This window comes from Grus americana, chromosome 5, assembly GCF_028858705.1.
Source record: "Grus americana isolate bGruAme1 chromosome 5, bGruAme1.mat, whole genome shotgun sequence".
NCBI lineage: Eukaryota > Metazoa > Chordata > Aves > Gruiformes > Gruidae > Grus > Grus americana.
In genome coordinates this window covers 12675921-12696068 of record NC_072856.1, presented here as the reverse complement: position 1 = coordinate 12696068, position 20148 = coordinate 12675921, and the positions used below count along the sequence as shown (strand labels likewise).

General features: G+C 41.2%; 1 protein-coding gene across 2 annotated transcripts in view; it reads left to right on the top strand.

Moving 5' to 3' along the window:
• The first annotated feature begins 6069 nt into the window (after positions 1-6069).
• SWAP70 (switching B cell complex subunit SWAP70) overlaps positions 6070-20148 on the top strand; it is a 41395-nt gene continuing 27316 nt past the window's right edge. For both annotated transcript variants that reach the window (XM_054827252.1, XM_054827251.1), the window contains exons 1-2: positions 6070-6306; positions 14415-14555. In XM_054827252.1, the coding sequence (XP_054683227.1) occupies positions 6208-6306; positions 14415-14555 (240 nt within the window). In that variant the 5' untranslated portion in view covers positions 6070-6207. The remainder of the gene's footprint in view (positions 6307-14414; positions 14556-20148) is intronic.

The window sequence follows — 20148 nt, the reverse complement described above, 5'->3', positions numbered from 1 at the left end:
CCTTGTCCTATCCCCGGACTGATTTCCTACTTCTCTGCCCCCAAGCTGTTGATTACCACAGACCTAATAACGTGTTTTATTTTAGTTGGGATGGATCAGAGTTTATTAAGATGTAGAACCTGCAAAACTTACTGACTACCTGGCTTTTTTATGAAGTTATAGACAACTTTACCTCCACCTAGAAATGGAGGTAGGCACTGCTTGTATATTTGAAAAAAGGATTTCAATTTCATAGATTGCATTGCTTTAGACTATAAGATGTAAAAAATTAATGAATAAAAGTATTCTTAGTCACCCTATTCTTGTTGAACTGGGGGGCATGTGGGGGAAACCCACCATGCACTGTCTGACCCCCTACCAAAAGCTGACCAGCTTGACCTTGTCTTTAATGTGTTTTGTAGTCTCCAGCAACACCTGCTGGACAAAATAGTCAACTGTACACTAAACTTTTGTTTTTAAAGTGTTTGTGTGCTAGTATGACACTTGAGTCTGAATGTTAGAAATCATTATCTTGTTCTGCAGTAGTGATTGAGCATTCTTGCCAGCAGTAGCTCAGGTAAGTGTTGACTTATTTTTTCACCTTCACCCACCCCCTCAATTCTGTAGGCTTGGCAAAGGCACCTCATGATTTCACCGTGTATGTGATTCGGTATATAACATGTATATATGCTTAATAAATCTGTGTGTGTGTGCTACCTGTGAATATTGCTGCTATATCTGTGCTTGAGGACTCGGGTCTAAAGCAATGGCCAGGAAAATTCAAAAGCAGGGCTGTTGCCTGCCTGAACCTTACCTATGAGTGAATTGTGGAAACCATCTGAGAGTGAGCTGCAATTCCCCTGGTTGGAGGCTACTGGACTGGCACATAGGTTCTTGTCTCAAGAAACACTGCAGAGAGAAAGCAGGAAGAAGCAGCAACTGGAGAGGACAGCACACAGGAAGTTAAGGTCCAGCTTCTGTTTAAATAGTTGGAATTAGATGAAGATGCTGTCTTCTCAAAGTATAACAGGGTTGGAGTAGGGGAAAGGGAAGTGCCCTGAGAAGAGAATATTGCTGTGCCTAATTAAACAGGAAGCAATTTATTACTGTTATTAATGTTGCTCAGAAATCTGAGGTTGTACATGCTTTAAAATTATCTGAGATTCTGGATAGTCTTGAGAAATCAGTTTCAAAGATCCTCCTTTTGCCAGCCATTTGACTCCTTTCTAATATTCAGCATCAATATTGAATATGACATCTGAATAATCATGCTGGTCTAAACTGATTTCTCTGCTTGACTCAAGATGAAAGCAGAATAACTGGCCTAATTCTAATTAATGATCTTCTATCTAATGTATCCTTAGAGTTACTGCCAGATAGGTGGACTAATGGACATAAAACCTGCTGCTGTTATTGAATTACCATTTATGCACAGGAAAAGATTCTGCGTGTTCAGCCTGCATCCTGATGGGGAAGATCTTGTTCATCTACTGATTTGCAGACAACAGAATGCATCACTAATTAAAGTATTTTAGGCAGGGTGTTCTGCAGGATGGGGGGGAGGGGGGGGGGCAGGAGAAATACCTCCTATTCCCAGCCTTTAATAGTCTCACCAACCTTGGGTGATCTTCCTGCCGCTGCAGCTCTTTCCTCTTGCCTCTCTTCACTTTCAGCTACTTAGGTGTTACGGTGTTTAGGGTAGAATCTCCCCATATATTTGTTCTATGCCTTAGCAAATGGGATTTTAATGTCCTTTTGGTCTCATAGACACTGAGTCAATATTCAGTCTTTTACACTAACCCTGCTTACGTGGCTCTTTCCATTGACCATTTCTCTCTCCAGTTTCCAGCCCAAAACATGGTATCAGATGGTTGCTGCAGTACACACCTGGGATTTAATTTCCTCTTCCATTCTGCAAGTAAGGTATCTGTGGGATTCTATTCTACTTGGTGAGAAATACCTTATCAGCTACAGGTGTAGAGTAAGATGTGTGTTATCAGGGAGGACCTGAAAGGTAAGTTAATGCTCTGTGGTTTACCTCATTATGTTTTTTTTTTTTTGTCAAATTTGAATAGAAATGCATGTGTTGTGCATATGTGCATAAATAGCAGAAAACTACAGTGAAGTAGGTGTGCTTTGTTGGAATTGCTGTAAAGATTCCTCTAGAAGTCTTGGAAGTGGATGGAAAATTAATTTTTCTGGTTTTGTAGGAAAGACTGAGCTGCTATTCTGATTCAGCATCCAATGCTGCTTCCTATTTCACCTAAATATTTTTTCAGGCTTAATTTCTACATAGTTTCAGTGAGAATGAGGGATGTGTGTAAGTCCAGAGATAAAACTTTTTAAAGTATTTAAAAATGATAGAAAAAACAAATGCCTCAAATGGCTTGAGGACTGGGTTATGGTATAATGTCAAATATATTTACTGGGTTTTTTACACTGTTCCAAATGCTTCCTCGAGATGTTTTATGGTGCGACTAGTCTGTTCAGAAATTGTGACACATTGATCACGAACAGTGGCATTTGCTTTAGGTTGTTTTTCTGCTAAAACATCGCTGTGAAATGGCAGATACCGGAAACACAGTTTGCTACAAAGTTGGCTTAATGGTTATCAACTTCTGTTCTGTTTGCTTTGGTTTAGTTTTCTTGTGGAGAATAAAAATGACTGGTCTAGCCACAGTTCAGGAGGATTTTCTGTGGGGTAACAATGAGAAGAAAACTGTGAATTACTGATGTGTCTGAATTCTTTCCTTGATGGCAGTTTAACTGACTCAGTGGCATAAAACAAAATTAGTAACATTTCAAATGCGTAATATTTCCTCTGGTTAGAACCTCCCTGACAAATACTTATTATTTGGCTAGCAAGGAGTAATTAAGCTGCTGCAGGGAGGAGGAAGAGAAAAGTGATTGACCTCTTAAGGCTGAGCCTCAGCAGGGTCTAACTAAAGCTTCTTCCTGAAAGTGTGAGTCACTTTATGAGACTGTGAGCCAGTTTTCCCTCCCTGATCTCCGCACCACCCTTCAGTCATGTTTTTAACTGTGGTGAGCTAATAAGATTAGAATAAGCACAGATTAAAATAAAGTTGCTGAGACCTCAGACAACTTTCAAGAAAAGCAGAAGTATGTTAAGTTGCATCAGAACTTACTTTTGTACCATGCAAACAATTTGGAGCTTGTGTAGTGCTATCAAGGACTTCATGGTTAAATGTGATCATGATTAACTACTGTTTTATGGATTATATGTCAATCTTATCTTCAAAGGTTTAGAATGTAAAGTCTTTGATAAGCAAAGATCCAGAGTAGCACATTAAAACTGAAGAGTCGCTTAAAATAACTCTCACTTTGGGTGTGGATGCAGTTAGTCCTGTAACTTTGTTAAAGCTATTTTGGGTAAGTATAAAAAACAAAGGTTTTGTTCAACAGCAAGTTTACATCTGCATATGAACTTCAGTTTAACTGTTTTTGCCCAACTAGTTCAATCTTATAAAGACTATTTTAAGTATGAGTATGTCTATATAAAATCATGTACTAGTTTCATGCGTAACTTGTAAGTATACTTTTGATTAACCTACCAAAAGCTGGAACAGCTGAGGCTTATATAAACTGCTCATTTTAATGAAACATTTAAGCATGGACTGTTAACTTATTGACCTGAATGGAACTACTTATATTCTTAGTGGAAAATAAGTCCTGTTCTGGCAAAGGATTTTAGCATGTCATTTAAATCAGGAATAAAAGAAGTCAACAAAAAGAATGAAGCAAAAATTAAAAGCAGCACACAGGGGTTTTTACAATTATTTTATGGGGCATTTTGTTTTAATTTCATTTTTCCACTCTATTGTTTTCCTAAAATGAGCTGCCAAAAATCACTGAACTCTGTTCAAAACAAAAATTAAGTCCCTGCCATGAGGAGATTCATGTGTGAACTATATTAATTGCTTTTCCTCAGTGACATTTCACAGAGCCTAACTGTATTTCAATGCACTTTAATAAGGATGTTCTGTATTTGCTGGTGACCTTGCGGTTGCTCAGCTATCAAATAAAATAAGTTAGGTTATCTGCATATACAAAAGTTGTCTCCTTCCTTCTTAAGTGGAATAGCTATGGTCAAATTGGAGAAATGCTAATGTATTTCAAGATGATAGATGTTTCTGGTAATATTAACAGCTATAATGTTAGCAAACCAGGTTCATTAGGAAATTCAACCCAAATAATTGTTGTTGTTAATTGTAGAGTTCACACCGTTGATCTTGAGGAAAAAGCATAAATAATTGTTTGCGGATTCCAAAGTCCTGGATAAACTATGGAGAAAACAGTTAAGAAAAATGAGGGGGGAAAAGGGTGCTAGGATACTCCCGGTGAATAAGGCAGGTTGTGTTTGCCTATTCCCTGTGCTACTGAGAGACGATGATATCTCTGTATTACTAGAGTATTTTTGTTCCTTGCTGTAAGCTAAAGATGACACTAAAGAATAAAAATTACTGGAAATCTGTGGGTGATTGTAGTTTCCAATTTCCTGCATATAGAAAAATCATTTTATGAATTATCACATCTGAGAATTAAAAGTACTTCCTACAGTAGACTTCACTACCTGCTCATCTATAGTGATCCTGACCAGAAGACCATTGTACATTGAGGATCAGCGATCAGCCTAGGCTAGGCCTGTGCCCACCCAGCTTGTGCTGCACTGCTTGTCCAGCCTGGCCTCCAGTTCCACATGGGACTGCCTGTGTCCCATGGCTGGGGGACAAATTTACCCACCTGGTTGTACCGCTTGGTACCTGCGATTGTACCCCCCCGTGTGGCCTGCCCTTTATCTGAAAATGCAGCAAGAAGTTCTCTTGTGAACATCCTTTCTGTTTGGCGGCAGTAGGAACGATGTATAGAGTTGTTTCTTTGTAAGAAAATCCTGTAATAGCTTGATTGACCAAAATGGTGTCATTTTTCCATGGGCAGGATCTGTGTGACATGCTGCATCTTGATCAGAGACCTGGTTGATGCTGCGCAGCTCAAGGTTCTCAGCACCTGAAGGAATGTAAGATTATCTATACTGTACTCTCCATTATAGTCTTAGCTCCAATAAACAGTATTTTAAGTGATGCTTCAGAGTGTGTGTGCCTGCCTTACTGGGATTGCAATGAACCGTTACGACCTGGTGCAAAGCAGTCATCTTGCTGTACCTGCCAGAACTATTTCACTTGTGGAGTGCTATTTTTGTTCTGATGATGCAGTTGAATGAAGATTAAAATTGGCCAAAAGTTAATCTTTTTTTTTAACTTGTTTGTTACATGTCTTGAATTTGGGATCTTAATGGCTCTGCTTAAAATCCATGAAAATGAAACCTTAACTTGATCCTGAGCTGTGAATTATCTCGAATGCAGCGTTGAAAGCAATATATGTTGTGGCATTATCTTCTTGCCACTTCTGGCCTAGATGCAACTAACCCTATTGTTGGCAGAAAAATACCCCAGGGGGATCTGCTAGAAAGCACAAGGAGGGTGGAGAGATCTGATGTCCTTGCATAGCAGCTGCTCTCACCATTGCTTAGTCTGAACCCGCATTTAAGAGGACTTACCACCAAAAAAACCCCCATACCAAAACCAGCCAATCCCAAAAATCCCCAACAACAAAACTTCTTCCTTGTAATAATATTTTGTACTACTCCTGCTCTGGAAGTAGTGGTGAAGTCGGGGTTGTGTTTTGGTATTTTTTTTTTTTTAGCCCTTCCTCCCCTCCCTCCCCCTGTTATTTTTGATTGAACTTCATTCACTCCAGCTGTATGCAGCCTTCGTTGCAAGCTGCTCTTTGAAAATCTTGGGGCTGAAATAACCTATGAAGAAAGTTACTTTTCTCTGTGTGAGCGTATCCTACTGTGAAAATCAGACGGTGTCTGCTGTACGAACAGCCGCGGGCTGCGGCACGGAGCCCCCGGCAGCGCGGGCACCCCCGTCCCCTGAGGCCAGTGCCCCTGCCCGCCCAGGCGGGTGCCCCTGCCCGCTGACGGCATCCTGCGAGGCTCCCGCTCTGCTCAGCGCCTGAGCCCGCCCTGCCCCACGCAGCCCCACGGCCTTTGCCTCTGAGGCGGGACGCGCGCGGGTCCCGGGGCGGCGCCGGGAAGGGCCGGGCACCCGCCCCCGGGGCGGTGCGGGGCGGGCGCGACGGCGGTGCCGTGCGAGGCGAAGGCAGAGCGGCCGTGGGAGCGGGACGGCGGCAGCCGGCGGGCCGGCCATGGTGGGCCTCAAGGAGGAGCTGCTGAAGTCTATCTGGCACGCCTTCACCGCCCTCGACCTCGACCGCAGCGGGAAGGTCTCTAAGTCCCAGCTCAAGGCAAGTGGGGTGGCTTTCTGGCCCGGCGCGGCCCGGCCTGGCCTGGCCTGGCCGGGGGCAGGGAGGAGAGAGGGGTAGCGAGCCTAGGGGACGTGGTGTGGGGCTGGGGCCTGATGTGGGTGTGAGGGGCTGCCACCACGGGTGTAAGAGGCCATGACGTGGGCCCAGACTGTCCCCGCTGGCTGTCTCCACAGTGGATGTGGGGCCTGGAGTCTGTCTGAGGTGGTCAGACTCGGGGCTGGATGAAGGGGCATGGCCACCCATTTTCAAAGCCCACTTGGGGGCCATAAATGGCATTTTCTCCATTGAGGCTCTCAGCACGTGGCATTGCCAGTCGCTATGGCTCCTGGATGCCTCTGTCCTGTCGGAGGCTTGAGTGGGCCCTTCCTCATGCTTGAGGAGGCTTATTTTTATTCTGCCCAGGCAAGCACTTCGTCCTCCCCAAGATGTCAGTGCACAAGTCCTTGTTGTGCTTCTGGTCCGCTTTCAACCCTGTGTCCTTGGTAGCCTTTCTAGCCAAAATCTTTTGTGGGGTAACCACAAGGTCCCATCTATAGGGGTTGGCTGCATCCAAGTGAAATTCATAGCTTGCCAAGGGGAGAGCGAGGTTCCACAGTGCTCTCTTATTTGGATATAAACAGGAGAATTAGTCAAGAGGCTCCAACTGTGCCATTCTTTCCTTAGCTTATATGCTGAAGTAATGTTTGTGCTCTTAAAAGAGCTCTCAGGCAGCTTGCTGAATCCAATCCCATCTTGGCCCTGCTTTATGGGACTGTCTTGGCCTAGGAATAATAGCAGGAATCTGGCTAAATAAATATTTTGAATAAGAATGCAACACCTGTTGACATTTGAGACTGTGGGTCCTTGTACTGAGGGCTGGAGTTGTGTCGGCCACAACAATTAGCTGAAGTTTGCTCCCTTTGTGGGATAAACTCCAGGAGCAAGAGTGGCTGTGCTGCGGGTGGTATTTCCAAGTGTGGTCGGTAGCTAATGGCTTTTGCTTTTAGCATTATGTAATAAGCGTCCGCAACATGCAACGTGCTGCAAGCAGCCTGTTCCTCTTCTCCTTTTCTTTGCTTGGGGCAATCAGGCTGTGAGATACAGACTAACTCGGCCAGAAGTGACTGTAGGGCAGGAGTCAGGCAAAAAGCCAGATCGGAGTGTGAGCTCAAGCTGAAAACGTGCAGTTCCCTGGTCTTTTACAGGTGGTGTCATGAAAGTGAGTATTTGTGTTGCAGGACTAACTGAAGTAGGTTGCAGAGAAGCATTTTTTTTATTGTCTTGCTTTTGAAAGGAATCCTGTTTTCCTGTCATGCCCACACCTTGTGTGCATTGCTGTGATTTGTGTGCTCAGTGCATTCACCTGGAAGGTGTGTCTGCAGCACGTGTTGTCATGCAGGTCAGTGAAGAAACTGTTGTGGTTGCATAGGTGCTGGGGTGAATTAAATGGCTAAAAAACAGCCAGGATGCTCGTGGGCTTGTACAGCTTGCTCTGATGGAGGTGTCATCACTTCTTCTCTAAGATCATTGACTGACCTAGGGGGATTAAAGCAGCAGTTTTATTTCCAAACTGAAGCGCTGTTACCTGCCTTGTCATGCTCTGCTGTTTTATTAGAGCCCCATGTCTACAAATGCTTGGGTTTAAGAAAAGTAAAAAAAAATGGAGAGAGGGGAAATTAAACTTGTCCCCTCGTTACCTATCAAACATCTTCATAAACAGTTTTGATGTTTCATTCTGTCTACCTGTGAGAGAGAAGAGATGAATAAAAAGTGGGTCTTTGAGGGCCTGTGCAGTTCTGTGTGTGATATAAAGGCTCCTCCAGAAAGTGTCAAGTGGGTGATCTGGGAATGCAGAAACAAGTCTGAAATGAGGCTGCTGCCTTCCCCTGTGGCCACCACCACAAGTTAGTTTTCAGGAAATGCAGGAAGGGGTAGAGAGTGTTCTTCCGTAGGCTTTTTGTGACAAATGATCAATGTGATGTCAAACCGATAGTCCTACCAGGGAGACTACATTATGGCAGTAGCCCCACATCAATGCGGTGGAAGGGGTAGGCAGGACAGCAAAACAGATGTTTCTGTCTGATTGATGTAGGGCTATGTTGTACTGAGAAGGTATTTCACAATAAAGTATTTCTCCTCAACATTACCATGAGGTAAATATAGTGCCCCTATAAAATGGAGAGATGAGGCTTGGAAATAAACAGGTTAATAGAGATCCGTGGCATTAGAAAAATATGTTTAATAATTCAGTGAAACTCCTGTTATTAAAAAAATGGTGACAAAATATTTGTTTTTTGAGAACAGCATGCAGTGTTGTAACCTGCTGAACTCTTCCGTCCTCCATAAGAAAACTTACTGACAATGGATCTTTGAGTCGTATAATCCAGTATACAGTATTGCCATCGTGTTGCACAGAAGGCCCTAAATACAACATGATGGTTGTTAAAGAGAGTGATTTCTAGTTTCTCTACCTAGAAGCGATCTTTGAGCCTTCCATAAAAATAAATCATTTTCATTAAATACTATGAGAAAAATAAATGTGTGTGATGTAGCTGAGGCCCTACTGTGAAGGGTTTGCATCACACATTTGTTTTTAATATATCTAGAGCACAGGGATGGAGGTGAGTGAATTGGGTCTGGACAATTTGTAGTCTGGACAAACGGTAAACGCTTGGAGGAAAAACAAGGACTTGCTTGGAATAGTAAAGATTTCATGAGATGTCTTTTTATCCATTTGTATCTTTTTGTGTATGGTCTGAGCTGCTGAGAAAAGAGTCCAATCAGTCCTCTGTGTAATTTTGAATATTATCTTCTTCCAGTATGCACTGATTAATTTTTTTTGTCTAATCAGTAATCTTCAGAAGTTCTATTGTTACGCTGGCTGCAGATCTTACCTTTTTTCTACATCAGCAGAAACATTTCTGTATTCTGTTCTTAAATTGTAACTTTAAATATGGACACAATCATCATTTTGTCAGTTTGTTTCAGCACTATCAAACACTCATGTAGCAAGGCTAAAGTATGAGTTCTGTGTATGCAATTATAGCTGCTGTTGTGGTTCGAGCATGAGCTATATGCAAGTACTTGCTTTCCTATATTTAAATCCAATTTCATCTTTCTTGTAATCTGCAATTTCAAAATTTACTTATTTAAAATGTTTCTGTAATGTGCCAGCATTCAATCTGCTTTTCATCTGGATCTTGAAACACTGTAGTTTTAAATGTAGTTACACTTACTAGCCGGCAAAACTCCTTGTAGTATGTATTGGATATTGGAAAGAATACACTCTCTCTGGAAGCTCTTCCTTACGTTGCTTTGTGACTTGTCTCTGCTTAGGCAGTGAGGTTATTTGGCTGTTCTCGTTTTGCTTTGCATGCTGCATTGGGGTGGATTTTCAAAGTCTTGAATTCCTGGTGTGATATCTGCAGAATGTGGATGGTGGGCACCTCATGAAAATATGGTCTCATTTGGGCCCATAAGATGTGGGTGACCAAAGTTACCAGTCAGGCTTAGAAAATTTAAACTGGTCTTTAATCATATTTGGGATGTTATAGGATTATTACACATCTTATCTTTGTTTTGTCATTTTACTAAATGGGAAGTCAGTGGCCGGTGTGAAGAGGAAGAATGGTGTAATTGGGGGCAAGAGGGATGGTCTGAAGGGAGAGGAAGACCTTGAACAATGTAGCAAGGCACTTTAAGGGTTGAGAGCCTGTGACGAGTGGGCAGGACCCCAGCTGGACAATTGACTTTGTACAGCATTGAAGGAGGGTAGGAAATTAGTCAGTATGACTCACTATGAGAGAGTTGTACTCTGACATTATTAATGGGGCTCAGAAGCATTTGTATTAGGGTAGCCATGAGGAATCGTGTCTGTAAGGTGTGAGGGGAGGGATGCCCCTCTTCCAGAAGAGGTGGCAAACCAAGGCAGCTTGTAGACCAAAAGTGGGGGGCATTAGGAAGTGACAGGGCCGTGATACCGTGTTTGAGAGGAGCAACTGCCTGTGGATCAGCAGCCCATTTAACCTTTGTCCATGATGTTTTATCAACTGGTTTCAAGGAAGATGTAGAAGAAAGGTGCGGTAGATGGAGGACGTTTAGTGGGAGCTCCTCCTAAGGGCTGGGAGCCTCAGGGCAGAAAAGCAATTGCCTTGGCAATTGGACAGATGCAGACTGGCACCAGTATGTGACTGGGGGCCAAAGTGGGTGTGCTGATAACGAAGGCGAGGAAGGGTGACGTTGTCAAGTTGTCAAAAATGGTGACAAGGAGTCTGTGAGTGCCCAAGGGTGAAGGGAACAAACGAAGGAACAGAGACATAGAGACGTGATGTAGGCAAAGGGCACTAGTGTCAGGAACCTGAGCTGGTGGAGGCTGGGCTTGAATACGCTCATCCGACTGGGAAGGAGATTGCTGCACTAACTCCAATGTTAAATAATGAGACTCTGAATGGTATTTGCTACCTGAGTGGATAGGCTGTACCTCGGAGAGGCTGTGATGCAAGAAATTGTATGCTTAAAACATGCCCTGGTTGAAAAGACCTTGTGCCTGTGACAAGGGACATACACAATGCTGGTTTCCACATTGGTCAAAAAAGGAAAAGGGAGAGTACTTGTGAGTAGCCTTATTCTGGCTGGCTAGCTGCTGACATGGATGTCGGGGAGAGATGAGCCAAGAATGTCTTGGAATGAATTCACACGAAGCCACTGAATGGAGCTGTCGAGATCTGTGATGCCAACATTTTAAAATCTTAAAAAGAGATGGGGGGAGGGAGAAGACCCCCCTGAAAGATGGAAAAGAAAAAAGTACTGAAGAAACCGACAATAACTGCTGTAGGATTAGTCTGCCCTATTAGTGCTCCTACTATCATCTGGGCCAAATTTTTGTCACTGAGCAGTAAGTAGTTTAGCAGATCTTCCTTTTCCCTTTAGAAACACAGGTCACTTTTATGGACAAGGTTAAATGGAACTACTGAAATGGTAACAATTCGACACGTGCTCAAAATTTTCGAAGATCAATGTTTTGGAAAATAGGACCTCAGAGGGAAGCAGCAGTGGCAGAGTAGAACTGGGCTGGAGATCAGCACTCCAGGTAACGCAGCATGAGATTTGCCATAAATAAAGTAAAACCTTTGGTGTTCAGCTTGCTTGCTTCATCCAGTTATTTATATTTAGAGCAGACCACCGTCAGTATTCCCTGGGTACCACCAGGCATCTTTGTTACGAAACTTTTCATTGAAAATGGAAGAATTGCACCCAGAACACACTGGTTTTGTGAACCCTTTGCAGACCACTTCTGCTGTCTCATGGACTACAGTTTGGGGACCACCATGTAGCCATTTGCTGCAGCACAGAGATGGGTCTCTGGCCTGGGGTAGGAGTTGGCTCTGGCATCAAGGTAGATTGTTAAATGTGGCATCCAGAACATAATAAGTGCTGAATGAAAAAGCTGCCTAGCAACCCTGTGGGCATGGGGGGAATAATCCCTACTGGTGCAAAACTTCCTCATGGTTGATGGAGCTTCTGCAAGGCAAAGTGATTTTTTTGTACCCCAATTAACCTAATACTCAGCTAGATTTTTTTTTTTAATTGATCATTAAAATAGAGTATATCGTGGTCCAGATAATGGGATTTGAGAGAACAAAACAAAACACGACTTCAGTGCAGAATTTTTCAGGCTTACCCTGCAACTGAAGAATTCAGCTGGCACTTGGCTGTGTTAGAGAACGACAGGCTTTGGCAGGCCCTGAGGAATTTCCTGAGTTATGAAAAGAGAGCACTGGGCACAGGAGAGATCGCAGATAAGGCAGATCTTAGAAAAAGATTGAAAGTGGAATTCTTTCCTGGTAAATTGGTTGCTTGATGCGGAAACCACCTAGGTTTCTGACAGCCCAAGCACAGCAAGAAGCCTGAAAAAGGGAGAAGAGAAACATGTAGAAGGGACAGGATGAGAAAGTGTTTTATTGAGACTTTCAAGTTATTTTGGTAAAAAGCTTAAATCAGTTTTGCTTTTAGAATATTTTTATTAGCTGCGTATTTTTTTAGTTATAGTATTAGCAACTATGGTCTGGTTGGAAAACTGAGATCATCTTTATTTCTCAGAAATTCAAGAATCCCTCAGTCTTCTATAAATAACAACAGAAGCCTTAAATAGAAGGGGAAACATGCATGATAGTACTTTTTTTTTTTTCCCCCCTCCATATGTAAATCACATGGACTAAAATACTTGATTTGATGTGGTGGTTAAAAATAAGGATACATTGAAGGGAAATATACTGTTGATGGAGGGTAGTATGAAATGTGATAACTTCTAAATACTGGTTTGCTACTTTGGGAAATACAGCTTTTGTTGTAATATGGCTGATGCTATGGTTTTTCTGTTTTTTAACTTTTGCACCTGGTTAGCTCCAGTGGCTTAATGTTAGCATACGACAATGAAAATACATATTTCTTGTGGAAATGTGTGCTTTTCTAAAAGAAAGTGTAACTTTGGAGGTATGTAGAAAGGAATTCTCCTCTGATCTGAACTGAATGTGCATCTTGGACTATCTTTGTAGGATTTTATGCTAACTAGCACTTAAACTCTGCATGTCTCCTTATCATACATAAGAAAAGTAAATGTACTTTTGGCGGGGGGCAGAGCCCAGACATTTTAAGTGTATGGCATAGGTTTGATTTCCTAGGCTTTGACGAATTCAGACTTTCACTTCTTGTTTTGCACCTACCCCATCTTGTCTGCTTTATGTCGACTCGCTTAGAAATTTTCTGCATATTTTTTTACTGCTTTCTCTTTGCATCATTTAGGTCTGGTTTTTTTTAATTTTATGGTGCACAGTGAAAAAGTAAAACATACACTAAAATTCAGTTGCAGTCTGTCCTGTCTAGTTGTTGATCTAAAAAAACCCAAACCACAAGCAGCATGCATTTTCAAAATATGCAAATCTTCTTTACTTCTGCCTAATTTTGTTTTACCTGTATTTTTTGCCTTTGGTTCTTAGTTACGTTTTTTCAATGCAGACCATTCCTGGGCATGTGAAGTTAAATCCTTAACCCAGTTCCTGTAGCTGGTACGTGGTCTTCAGAGGCTTAACTCTGCATTATGCCAAGGGAGAGGGCTCCCGAGTGACACCGTGTTTAAGACCCAGCGGGCAGCGTGTTACAGGACTGACCTGACTCGAAACAGTGTGAACAACGAAAGGGGTGGTGCTTTGCTTTTCTTAGGAAAGTGCTGGTGGCACAGGAGTGACTGCTACCCAGACACTGCCTTTCTCTTGTTGGTACTGAGGCGTTAGTTTGTGCATGCAAAACTCGGCCTAAGTTGAAGAAGTTGAGATGTGTTTGCTACCAGTTAGTTTTCAGTAATTCAGTACTTCCTTAAAACTAATCAAGTGTGTAGCCTCTTCTTGAAGGTCATTTCTCAAGAACAGACATGAGTGCTGGTGGGTGTTAAGCTCTTGACATAATTCATGCAAATACCTTTTTAAAATAAAATTTTGAGAAGCACGCCTAAACCCTTCCCCTTTCTATAACACTACTTTTCCTTTGCCAACTGAAATATGGGGTGAATGTTGAGAAGAAGCCCAAAAGCAAGCAGATAAGAGAAATCTGTAGTTAATGCTTTAATTTGTGTGGTCATTTCTTTGTAAAATAAGGGTACATATTGAGTTGTTTTCTTCCTTACTCATTTTCACTAGATAGTAAATATTTATAATTTCAAAGGCTAGGTGTTTGTGGTTGTTTTCCCTAGTTGTCTAATTTCACTCTGTAAATATTATCTTGGTGTTTCTGCATGCCTCTTCTGGTTTTCAAATGCATAAGTATATGTGTACAAAGGGAACCTTCTGTGGCTGTGTTTGTACTTGTGTAGGAATGGACCTATCTATGATCTCATTGGTTCTATAAACGTGCAACTGTCTGAAGCCATCAAATCCTTGGACTCAACTTTTTTAGTTACATTTTGGTTTTTTGACAAAAATCTGTAGGACAGAAATTGTGCTGATGTGAAGATGTCACTTTCTGTGCATGGTTTTGTGCATCACAGCTTTGCTTTGGAGGGAATGCAGCATGGTTAAGGCTGACAGCAGTGTCACTGGTTTCTCTTCTGTCCTTAGGTCCTTTCTCACAACCTGTGCACAGTGTTAAATGTTCCACATGATCCAGTGGCCTTGGAGGAGCACTTTAGGGATGATGATGAAGGACCAGTTTCCAATCAGGGTTACATGCCTTATCTAAACAAATTCATCTTGGAAAAGGTAAGTTTTGAGTTCTTGTGTTCTGTTTTTCCCTTTATCAGGGTTTGTATTAGAGCGTCTTTACAGTAGACTGCTTGCAGGAAGCTTGGTGTGAAGACACTCTGGTTGTGAGTGTGTCTGTGTGGGGTTGTGATGGAGATGATAGTCTGGAGAGCCTGTGCTTTAAAATGGAAGGATGCACTGTTCTCTACTTCTTTTTTCTCTTCTTGGCTTTTATTTCCTTATACATCTGGTCATTGTTTAAGCTATGTTCATGCAGAACCGTGTTCATGTTAATAAAGCACCTCAGCTTGAATTTATTCGAAAGTGTCTCAGAGCTACAGATTATCCCACTTTATACTATGGCTATAACAGAATATTGTCATAGACTCCTTTGCAAACAGAAAGGGCAAAAATACCTTTAATGTCTATTCACAAGGTATTCTAATAAATAGATCCCTTCAAATAGTTGCAGTGGGTGACATTAGGGAGTGTTGTTAAGTTCCATCTTGCAAGTTCTTTCCTTTTGTGTCTGACTGCTCTTCAGTTTTCTGTTGTGCTTTGTTTTGGGGGAAGCTCTGGAAAGTAGGTTGCCCCTACTCTCCTTCCATCTTGTTCTAAGATATGTAGTCACTGGGTCAGAGCTGGGCTCTGGGAGCTGTGCATTTGAGATTTAGGTTGAAATTTTTGAAAGTGAAAAAAATCTTCCTGCTTTTTTTTCTGACAACTTCTGTTGAGAGACTGGTCTAGACGGTAAAAACCAGCCCACGTAATAGTGCAAACATACCAGCTTCAATACCACTGATTTCTTGTACACATGGGGGCTGACCCCAGAAACCCTCAAACTTTGGTGTTGTGGCTGCAGATACATAGATGTTTGCTTTCTTTTATAATGTTAAGAAGTCATGAACTGACATGCTGTTGAAAAGTCCAATGCAGCAATTGCAGATTATGCAAACTCCTTAGCCCAATTTGCTGATTTTTGCTGCTTCTTTAATCTACCTTTAATACTGGTGGAAAATGTGTGTGTGTGTGAGAGAGAGATATATAAAATGCAGCCTGGCAGCTTGGAAGCAGGAGAAGCTTCATATATCTAGCTAAGACTTATCAGCTCCTCTGCCCTTCTCTCATACCCAGTAATAGTGTCCTGTTTTATGTGTGAGAGTTGTTGGCCATTGATACACACATAAAGGTACCTCTTTAACATCTTGGTTGTTTGATGTTGGAGAATCTGGCTTTGTCCCTAAGAAGTTTGTGATCTCATTTCCACTTTCTATTGGCTGTCTGAGCTCCTGTAAGATTCAACAGAGACCAAGCAGTTTGTATACAAATTTTGGGGAAAAAGAAAAGGCCTTACTTTATTTTGACCGAAGGATTACAGTAGTAGAGTCTGAACCAGGTGGTTTTTGTTCATACCATTTGTAGGCAGTAACAAGTCATTAAGTAAAAAAAAAAAAAAAAAAAAAAGAGATGGAAGGATTTTTCAAATGTAAACATGCTTTATTGTTAAAGGGTGTTTATAGGAAGTTATGGAAATGAGGAGCAATTGCATTTAAATAACACTTTAATTTGAAAATTAAAGAGCTGGCTACATAAGCAAGGTGGTGTGAATTTACAGTGTTCAGCTACTCTGGGGCACCTTCTTACCCCATGGTAAAAACAAAGGACAAGCTACCTTGCTTTCTCATGTAAGGAAAGAGCATGACTGCATGTGGTTTCTTGTGTTGTTTTATTCATACACTGATCTGGCTTCTGATAATTGCCTCATTTACCAATACCATTAGTTCATCTTAAAAGATGAAAGTGTTAAGGAACAGGATTAAATTACCTGTAACTTCATGTTATTTAATCTTAACAAAATGCTTGTAAACCATTTAGATATGTACTATTAAAAATTAGTGAAATTCTTCAGACAGAAGGCTATCTTTGTGGACTGGAAAAATGATTGTGACATCTCATCTTTTAGAGATGACTCTACATCAGTGCCAAAAGGCAACACGCAGTGGGATGAAGTCACTGGTTCATAGCATGTCTCCTTTGTTTAAAACAAACAAGCAAAAAAAAGCAAACAAGGACCCCCTTCTTTTTTCATTCTTCCAAGGCGCAATCTGTTCTTTCAGATGGGGTGATTGTAGAACAAATGCTATTAATTTATGCTAGTAAGCAAAGCTACTAAAGAAGGACTGGTGCTTTATTACCCCAAATACAGAGGAAGTTCTCTCAATTTCCAGTCATACATTTTCTGGTGAAATAATTGATTTGAGCAAGAGCAACCCGTTCAAGAGATATTTTTTTGATCTAAAGATATTTTGCTTTAAAACATTAGTAAAATATTTAAAGAATGAATCCTTAGATTTCTTTAAAACAGATATGTCACTGCGACTTATTTTATTGAGAGAACTTTGTAACCTTTTGAAATAACTTCTGTTGTACTCTTAAATGCAGTTGTAGCTTTTTATATTTTTTAGTGCTGGCTTACCCTGTGTTACCCTGCAATAAAGCCTCTTTATATGGAACCAAGGAGTCATCAAGAAAGGCACAAGTTGGTTGTTTAACGAGGCACATTGGTTGCAACTAATTTCCTTTATCCAAATAGGGAATTTGAATAAATAGTTTGAATAACTAGTATTGCCTTATTGATAATTTCTAGTATCGTGCTGCTTGTTACTTAGCGAACAGATGTATTTAGGATTTTCCTGCATTTGAAACAAAATCTGTTCTTGTTCTGTAAGTGTCCCTTTCAGGAGGGAGCTGTTGCCTGCCAGTATAATGTCTTCATAATTTGTTTTATTTGGTTTCATAACCATATTTTAGCATGTTCCATTGTTTACAATGTATGTCTCTTAATACCAATTGAAAATGTTTCCTTTTCAAGGATGGTGATGGTGGTATTTTACAACACACCTTATTTATAGCAGGGAAGAGTCATAGTGGGGTGAGACAAAGGAGGACACCGTTCTAAACCTCAGGTTATCTCCAGACAACTTAGTGCATGCTATTTGCAATACCAATGCTTGTTATATTTTTGGAACTGATCTGATCACTGGTACTTAAGCCAGATATCTTCTGTATTTCCTTATGTTTTAGAGATATTTGGTAGGATATTGATGATGGTAAATTACACTTTACATATTAGTAGAAATTAAAAGATTTAGAAAATTGTATGGGTTTTGCTGCATATTTCTTTGCATTACTTTGTGAAACTTCTTAGAAAGGGAAGGTAGGTGTCTTTTTTTATAGATCATGTTTTTATCTCTGAGTTTAAGCAGGTTTAAGGTTGGAGAGGTCACTTCATTTGCATGTTTCATCATTTGGACGCATTTACAAATAAAAGTGATAGTTGCTGCAGAGTTAATAGTGTGGAGTACTGTAGAAGTTTCGAAATTAAATGGTGACTTCAAATAATTTGGACAAATTATGAAGTACAGTTAGAAGCATATACTAGTGCACAGAAAAAATCTCTTGTACAAGGATTTGTTCATTAATTACAAGCAACAGAATTGTGTGATATTCACACAGGTTGCAAGCAGGATGAGTATTCTGGCCAAACACAATTGAAATTCAGGTTTCTCAACAAAGTCTCATAAATTTCTTATTTTAGTTTCACATCAAGATGATTTCAGTGTAGGATTCATAGTAGAGTCTCACTGTGATTAAAGATCTGTTGGGGAATTCTCTTTAAATTCCAGGATAGTCTTTGACCCAATCTGGTTTTATAAATATGTTTTGTTCATGTCATGAAAAAGCAATGTGTGTATTTGTTTATGACTTTCTTTGACACCAGCACCTCCTGTTTCAAAAGTTTCTACTTTTATGGTTTCTTAACTAAGTTAGAAGTACTTTTGCAAATAAGTTCAAGTATAACTTCAGCAACTGTTCAAAGATTTTTAATTTTTGAAACAATGCTTAGAAATCTCTCATAAATCCAGAGAGAGTATTCATTCAGAGTAATTATTATGTAGCCACCTACAGTGGAGTATTGCCAGTAAAGGAAGCCAAAGTAGCACAAGCCAAGACTTTTGTAGTATGGAGTTAGCTCTAAAGCAGTTTGAGTTAGGTGCAGGATTTTCACTTCCTTCCCCTCCTACCCCATGCAAATGTACTTGTTGAATGTAGGTACCAGGAATAGTTGGCTTTGCTACGTGAAATTGCTGAGCAAAATTTTTATTCTTTAATAAAGAGAACTATTTAGTTCTATCCCCGACTCCCAGTATCCCCTGAAAAACAATTTTGTGATTATATCCTTTATTTAACAGACAGCCTGATCATTTAGAAAAAACCCACAGATGTGAAGTCAGAGTTATTTTGGAGAGCTGGGACTTGTGTGCTAACCTGATTATTGCTCCTGAATAATTCCTAAGCAGTGTTTCTGCTCCGGATGTCATGTGTGTCCTAGGTAGTCCATTTCAGAATCAAGTCTGGATTCTGAAAAAAGGACTTATATGTCTAAAGTGGGACCTCTGGCACAGCGCGACCTAGTTCCCTGTGGCAAAATGGTCCTGAAACCTCTTTCTTGGCTGCTGCCTAATCCTAGTGGCAGAGATGTGCTGTAGGTGACTTGGGTTTTGACACGAGTTTCTGAGAGGCATGCCATCCAGCTTGGCTACATGAGCAGAAACCACACTTTTCCTTTACCCCAGTCAGGGCCTGTGCCTTTCTCCACCCGTGGTTACTGATTGCTGCTGTGCTTTTAAAACATGAGCTGCTTGTAGAGCAAACCACCTTATTTATAGTGTTGAGAGCACTTGCCAGATGGTAGCTGTAGGAAAGGAGATTCCCCACCCTGTTGGCATCTTCCTCGAGAGTAGCATAACCACTAGGACATTTCCAAGGTGGAACTGCTCATCATCTGGGAGGGTGAAGTTGTTTTAGAAAAGAAGTCAAGCTTCACTGGGCAGGGTGGGGAGGGCAGACGGGAAAAAGCACAGGCAAAAGCAGCCAAGGGATGAGGCACCGGCAGATTTAAGGAAGGAGGAGGAGACCTGGCTTCTAGCCCTTCTTCCAAAGGGTGTTTGTACGCTTAGCTGGTGTTTCGTGTAAGACCCATGTTTCTTGTGCAAACAACCAGGGTGCTGAGCTTGTGGCTATAGCAGCTAGAGCTCCTACAGCTTCCACCTTCTTCAAAGGACAGCTGTAGCCAGTAGCCAGCCTCTTGCATTGTCACTTACATTGGTGGCCTGCTCTGCAAGCATGCAAAGTCTATGGCTTTCTTTCATAGTCTCACTTTTAGTCCTAGAAACTGTACTGTAGAGTGCTTCTTGGCATAGAGTTGATTTCCTGTATACTTCTGTCTCTTTTTTTTTTTCTTCCCCGCCCCCCCCCCCCCATCAGTTCATCCACTTCCTTAGTCTATCTTTGACTTAGCCACTGTGGCTCAGCCTCCACTATATTTGACCACTTAGTAGACTGGATAGGAAATCATACATTTTGCAGTGGTGTCCTTGAAGCATCTAAGATGCATGGTTTGGCCTATCATAAGAAAATGTCACTGAACATTACTGGTGTCATTATTGTAAGAGGTACAAGAACCTGTTTCTTAGACATGCTTTCCAAAAACTCAAGGGACTTCCACTACAATGCAAAACATGCCTTAATCAGTTATATGTTGGCAAAG